The sequence below is a fragment of the Perca fluviatilis genome, chromosome 8 (genome assembly GCF_010015445.1).
Source record: "Perca fluviatilis chromosome 8, GENO_Pfluv_1.0, whole genome shotgun sequence".
Classification (NCBI taxonomy): domain Eukaryota; kingdom Metazoa; phylum Chordata; class Actinopteri; order Perciformes; family Percidae; genus Perca; species Perca fluviatilis.
The window spans coordinates 4,370,730-4,378,049 of record NC_053119.1 but is presented as its reverse complement, the minus strand read 5'-3'; the positions used below and the strand labels follow the sequence as shown (position 1 = coordinate 4,378,049).

General features: G+C 42.0%; 1 protein-coding gene across 1 annotated transcript in view; it reads right to left on the bottom strand.

Moving 5' to 3' along the window:
* LOC120564249 overlaps positions 1–6,928 on the bottom strand; it is a 12,127-nt gene extending 5,199 nt beyond the window's left edge. The window contains exons 1-2 of the mRNA XM_039809098.1: positions 6,175–6,928; positions 5,997–6,077 (exon numbers count right to left, since the gene is read on the bottom strand). Coding sequence (XP_039665032.1) covers positions 5,997–6,077; positions 6,175–6,265 — 172 coding nt within the window. The 5' untranslated portion in view covers positions 6,266–6,928. The remainder of the gene's footprint in view (positions 1–5,996; positions 6,078–6,174) is intronic.
* Positions 6,929–7,320: the final 392 nt, after the last annotated feature.

Genomic DNA, 7,320 nt, shown 5'->3' with positions numbered 1-7,320 from the left:
TCTCTCACATTATTGAAAGACAGTTTATCTCAGTTTCTGCTTAAATTACTGTGTCCAGTCTGGAACATTATGTGAGCTGTTTGTCTGAACAGATAAAGGGAACAAGGTCACCCTAAAACTCTCATGTTTTCCCATGCCAGTTAAGATGTAACTGGGGGGTGAAAGTCGTACAGGGAGGAGGAGGTGAAATGACTCCAAGATGTCTCTTGCATTTCTCTGATTGTCTTCATGTGTATCAGATTGCCTGTAAGAATTGTAGCGTCATAATAATCCAAGTGCGTGTGTGTGCTGTCACTCTGAAGATGCATATAAGCCTGGTGTTCTTGTTCACTCATTGGAGAAACTGACTCCACACTGGGCTGCGGCCTTTTGTGAAATCATATTGCTCCTATATTTGCAAGTATATCTTTTTTAATAAAATAAAAAAAACCAACTTGGTGTTTAGTCTCAGTCTGTCTTATTTGTTTCAATTTACTAAACTCTGAAATTTCCCCCCTGCTGCAAAGGAAACTTCCATAACACTGCCAAAATTCAGAAAAGAGCTGTAAAAATGTGAATACTACACCTGATATTGTGTGATTAACAGCAGCACTTATCAGAAAGGAACCTCACCGCACGTGGCTTTACATATTCTTACATTTAAGGGGCTTTCACACCTACCTCATTCGGTCCAGACCTTTTCAGTTTGATCCGAGCCAAAATTACAGGTGTGACCACGATCCGGACCAAATAGACGAAATTTGGTCCGACCAAAAGAGGTGGTCTCGGTCCGGATCAAACTGAAGCATGGTCCGGTTCGTTTTAAAGCGTGAAAGCATTTTTTGGATGGTTCGGACTTTCAGACCAAATACAAGACGTTCTGGCAGGCTATCATCGTGTTATAAGACCGGGGGAATAGCTTAGTGCTTAGTGTGTACGTGAGAGTGTGTGTGAAGGTGAATGCCAACTTAAAACGTCCACAATTTAAGATGAAAAAAACACGGTGGTGGTAGCAGCTTGAAAAGACATCCTTTCTCAATTTGTACAGTGTGAACCACAGCCCGTTAGTTTAAAAAGGTCCAATGTTTGGGAATTTCTTCAAACTTGCCGGGAAGCTACGATACCCGTTAGCAGCATTAGCACTAGGGGTGGGGGAAAAAATCGATACAGCATAGTATCGCGATATTTTTCGTGGCAATACTGTATCGATACACAGACGCCAAGTATGGATCTTTTATGACATATGTGTTGGTCAGTCTGTCTGCTTGACAATCTGATTTTGCAGCACTACAATTGAAGTGAGATGAACAAACAGAGAAATGTGTCTTTTTAGATACAACAAATGTTGACAAAATTTTCCTTTGGGGACATCATTTGAAATTGGGAAAAATTTGAAGTTGGAAAAAAGGTAATAAATTGCAATATATCGCAGAATATTGCAATATGTTTAAAATCGCAATAATATCGTATCGTGAGGCCTCTGGTGATTCCCACTCCTAATTAGCAGCACCTGCGAGTTCATCAGGCGACAGCGAAAACGCAAAAGGCGGAGCAGTATGTCCCTTATGTCACACACACACACACACACACACACACACACACACACAGACACACACACAGACACACACACACACACACACACACACACACACACACACACAGTATGTCCCTTACCGGCTAACGTATTTCAAGATGGAGCATGACTTTGGAGCGTCTACCACAGTTCATGCAAATGTTAAATTTCAAGCCAATAGGAATACTTGGAGTTGATGGTGGAGGTAAATATTCATGAAAAAGGAACAAGTTGGTGAACGGGGCAACACAGATTTTGATAAGGAACAACTAGGGCTGGGCGATATATCGATATAAAAAATATATCGATATATTTTTAAATGAGATATGGAATTAGACCATATCTCATATATATATCGATACAGTTCAAATGTGATCCTTGCTCCAAGCAAGCTGCTGACTCCTTTTGGATTGGCCTCTTTTATTTTATAGGCTTTTTATTTAAGATATTTTTTTTATGTAAATGTGCACCTTAAAAAAAAAAAGGTACTCCTGTTATACAGTATTTAGGTTTACATTTTATTGTTATTTGAACAGCTGAGCGTTTAATCATGAACCAGGTGAAGAAACCGGTTCTGTTTCTATGAAACTACTTGAACATTTGCTCTCACTTTGCGGAAAAAAAGATCGGGATATACATCGTATATCGATATTCAGCCAAAATATATCGGGATATGACTTTTGGTCCATATCGCCCAGCCGTAGGAACAACTAAACACGTTACACACTGGACCTTTAACATCCTTAGAAAAGCTCCTTTTGAACCTACGCGCCCCTTAAAATACAACCCACCTGAGGCCCGTCTCTGTGAGTTTGTCCTGCAAGTAAGTTGGCCAGCCAATCACCATCATTGTTAGATCTTGGTACTTGCGTGCTTATTGGCTCACTGACGCTGATGAGATTTACTTATTATTAGGTTTTAAAATTTTGGTATCAATACCCGATAGCATGGAGGCAATTCGGTCGGTGCCAAAAAGTATCCAAGGTCGATACACGGCCCTAGTGGCTTGAATTATTAGGTTTTTAGACATTTGAGGTAGGGCTGTTGCTCGATTGAAGAAATCCTGAGTCGACTAACACTCATTCAATCGTACCGACTAATCGATTAGTCGATTTAATCGACAGATCTGTAAATCTGAGTTTCTCCGCAAAGAGTCGTGCTAAAAGCACCACTTTAATTCTTGTGTTTACCAGAGATGAGCTCGTACGTTTCTTGGAAATAAGTCATTCAGCATGAAAACAGCATCAGACATGACTAATGGACTAAAGAGATCTGAATTGACTAAGACCAAAACGAGCGATTAGTCGATTAATCGACAAAGAGGCAGCAGCCCTAGTTTGAGGCACGTGCAAAGTAGGGGTGGGAATCACCAGAGGCCTCACGATACGATATTATTTCCATTTTAAACATATTGCAATATTCTGCGATATATTGCAATTCATTAACTTTTTTCCAACTTCAAATTTTTCCCAATTTCAAAATTATGTCCCCAAAAGGAAACTTTGTCAACATCTGTTTCATCTAAAAAGATACATTTCTCTGTTTGTTCATCTCACTTCAATTGTATTGCTGCAAAATCAGATTGTCAAGCAGACAAACTGACCAACACATATATAATAAAAGATCGATACTTGGCGTCTGTGTATCGATACAGTATTGCCACGGAAAATATTGCGATACTATGCTGTATCGAGTTTTTCCCCCCATCCCCTAGTACAAAGGGCTAATCCCAAAAGTTGACATGTCCCTTATAATTTCATACCACAAGCCATAAAACAGTTAAATCATTCAAAATAAGCTAGTCGTCCAGCTGGCCTGACCATACCTAAGGGTGTGTATTGTAGTGTGTGATGTGTGTGATGTATATTCTTCATGTTATGTCTGTCAGCGTCTGATGTAGGGACTATTTGTTTGTATCATATGTCTGATGTCTTGTCATAAAGTGCCTTGCGATTGTGCCGCAAACCCAACTGCCCCACAGGGACAATAAAGTTGTCTACGACTAATAACTCTTTCAAATGCTTTTGTTATTTATAGGCCTCAGTTAATTTGAGGCTGCATTTAATAGCTTTTTTGTCTAGAGCAGAGGTGTCAAACTCATTTTCACTAAAAGAGCCACACTGGAAAAAAGAGAATCACACCAAGGGCCCAACATCTCAAGGTTTATTGAAAAAGTAAGTATCTTTGACTTTATTACTGCATGTGGCTTTTTCCTACATTTTTGTAGTTTTTCGCAGTCATTTCGGTTGTTTTACAGATTTTTTGTGGCTTTCTCAGACATTTTTGTCACTTTTTATTTTTTTTTAATCTCTTTTTCCCGACATTTTTGATGCTTTTGGACGCATTTTTGTAAACATAAAAGCACTAAAAACTAGGGGTGGTACGGTTCATGAAAAAACCAACCGAAGCCCCGGGCTTAGTCTCGGTTCGCTAGTCTCGGTTCGCTTTAGGTCTCCGGTTCGCTGGTTCGGTTAGCCTCGGTTCGAGCGTTGTGTACCGCAACGGTTCATCAGTCCACTGTTAACGGTCACTAACCTCTTACTGCCGAAGTGCCCACTTTATACACCTATGTTAAAACACTAACTGGAAATGACGAGCGCGGGATGGGTGATAAACGCAACCCATGGCAGCTGATTGGACGATTACGTCCACTGGGTCTGGCTGGTCCCAAATTTCAAGCGCCGACTGTCATGGCGGCTCGTTGAGAATAGATATCTCATATTGTACTAAAATAGTTCACCGAAACGTTTTCTAAAACATTTTGCGCAGAAATAGGCCATGCAGTTGCTGAATCTGTCTTCATTTCAGATCGACAAAGGTCAGTTTAAAAGATTTTCGTCAGATTTTGAGAGACACCGAACCGACCGCTCCTCAAGTGGCGTGCTGCTGCACGTCACGCGTGACCTGCAGAAATGTCCAGTGGGAGAGAGGCTGCCCAGAGCTGGAGGATGCGCCAGCGTCGTTTATAGTCTGGTGTGTGGGAACATTTTGGATTTCATGGTACCTATGATGAAATAAAACAATATAGAACTGCCACTGTGTGCACGTTTTGTGCAACATGCATTTAATATGCTGATTTTAGCTATATATCATATGCTGAAGTATATTCTGGAGTGATAAAGAAAAAATAAGAACTGTACTGAACCGAAAACCGTGACCCTAAAACCGTGATACGAACCGAACCGTGGGTTTTGTGAACCGTACCACCCCTACTAAAAAAGTTCCTTAGCCATCATAGAATTTAGCAAATCAAGCAAAAACTAGGAAAACACACTTTACAACAACCGGTTTCACAGCCTGAAAACGAAAAGTTTCCCGTTCTGGGGGGAATTTATGAGTCTCAAAGTCAGCAAATCTACCAAAATTCTGCTTTGCTTTGAATGTCACGTGAAAAAAAACATTTTCCAGTGTTTTAGGTTAGGCGCACAACTAGGCGGGCCTAAATTGATATACAGGGCCGGATTTGAGTTTGACACGTATGGTCTAGAGCAGGTGTGTCAAACTCATTTTCCCAGGGGGCCACACTGGAAAAAGAGAATCACACCGAGGGCCAGACGTAGAGAGTTTATTGACGTGCTTTTGTTTCATTGAAAATGTCAAATATCTTTGACTGTATTACTTCACCTCACTATTTTGACATCGCTGTAGTGCTGTAGTCATTTTTGTATGTTTTTTTCCCCCCCAACTTCTTTATGGCTTTCTCAGACGTTTTTGTCGCCTTTTTATTTAAATTGTCGCCTTTTTTCACATTTTTGTCACCTTTTGTGACTTTTTTTTTTTGCATTTTTGTCTACATAAAGCCCTACATAAGTCAGCAAAAATGTTCCTTAGCCATCATAGAATGTAGAAAATCAAGCAAATTTTATTTTTTTACAACAATCTTCGGCATAAATATGGAATTTCTGAGTCTCAAAGTCGGCAAACTGCCAAATTCTGCTTTTGAGTGTCGCGCAGCGTAGTACTGTTAAAAAAACACTTCCTGTTTTTGGTTTTGGCGCTACCAACTATAGGGGCGAAAAAATCTATTGTGAACCGAAATTGATATGCGGGAGGTGATTATAATCTGCAGGGCGGATTTGGTCTGCGCTGGGTTTGAGATTTCGACTACATGGGTTCTAGAGCCTCTGTACTAGCTAAACCACCATATTTAAAAACATTTTCTGAGGACATTTTTTATTTTATAATGTAGAGATATTTGGGTTGTGTGTGTGTGTGTGTGTGTGTGTGTGTGTGTGTCGTGTGTGTGTGTGTGTGTGTGTGTGTGTGTGTGTGTGTGTGTGTGTGTGTGTGTGTGTGTGTATGGGGGTCCCTGTTGTTGTCTATGGTCTGTTGTCTGTCTTTTTGAGGAGCTGTATGGTGCAAGAGGAATTTCCAAAAAGGATCAATAAATGTCTATGTCAAAAAAAATGTTAGAGAGGTTTTTCAATGGAGGGTTTTTACCTACCAGCACATTCTGAGCGGGCGATGGACTGAATCTGCAGTGTGTTCTGGGTTTTCAACAGGCTGTGAAGAGTTCTCACTATACCTGTAGAGACAGAGGTCACCTTGTAGTTAAAGCTTGAATGGGAAGTATCCATCACTTACGGTTTGGAGAAGACATGACATAGAAACAGAAGTCTTACCGATCCCTCCATTCTGCTTGCAGAGCACCTTTTTATCCAGCAGTTTGTGTGCACTCAGCTCTTTGTTCCACTCTTCTTCCTCGGCTTCCATGTTCCTCCGCTTCCTGCTGACAGAAGAGGCACGAAAACCCGGCTGAGGCGGCCCGTCATCTTTGGCAAGCCGAGCAACACTTCAGCTCCATCGGACATCGGACATCGCCTTCAGCAGCAGCCCGCGCTGCGTGGACTGAGACACGGCTACCCTCAAGCAACCCGCTAAGCTAACGTTAGCATTAGCTCACTCAACGGTGTGTGAGTCATGTTGTTGGAGGCGCTAACCGTCGGTTATTTCTGCCCCGAGGGGGGAAGTATGGCCGCAACAAACCAAAGCATCCACACTGGAGGATATGGCTAACATGACGACTTAAGTGGTTATAACATTATCTGTAAAAAAATAAAAAAATAAATCCTAAACGTTAGCTAGCGAGCGAGCTAACTAACTAACCGCCGGTGGTAGCATAACTGACGTTCCTCGCGGTCCTCTGCGGGCACTGCAGCTCATTGCGCGTGAACACCAACTACCAACCGCATCTCGTGTTCCGTGAAGCCGCTACGGGCTACACAACACCGGCTAACGTCGGTGACAAACTCCACAAATGGGACAATTGCATACGGAGCTCCGGTGACTGACTAGCTGGCTGGCTACCGTACGGCTTCACCAGCCCAGCAGCAGCAGCATCACCACCGCGAGCGCGACCCCCTGCCGCGCGGACTCGAATGCGGAGGGAAATGTTTTTTTTTCTCCCCTGAATCAAGCCTTCCAGGTTGCGTTTAACCCATCATTACAGTATCTCCCAATCAAACAATACAGGTAATACGTTATTAAAAACTAGGTAAAATATATGGTTGAAGGTTAGGGACATGGGTGTATTAGGGATTGTAAAGGAGAGCAGTATTTAAATGCATCTTGGAAGAAAACTACCTGGAAGGCAAAACTCGGCGCAAAACTCTCAACAGGATTGGATCGCTCGATGCAAACAAGGGCATCTTCCAGATGGGCGGAATTAGTCAGTTTCTCAATGAATTCAACGTCAACTTAGCCGGTCGTATTCGCTAACGGCTGATGGAGGACACTAAAACTAACGCCTCTCCGACAATGAACGTTTC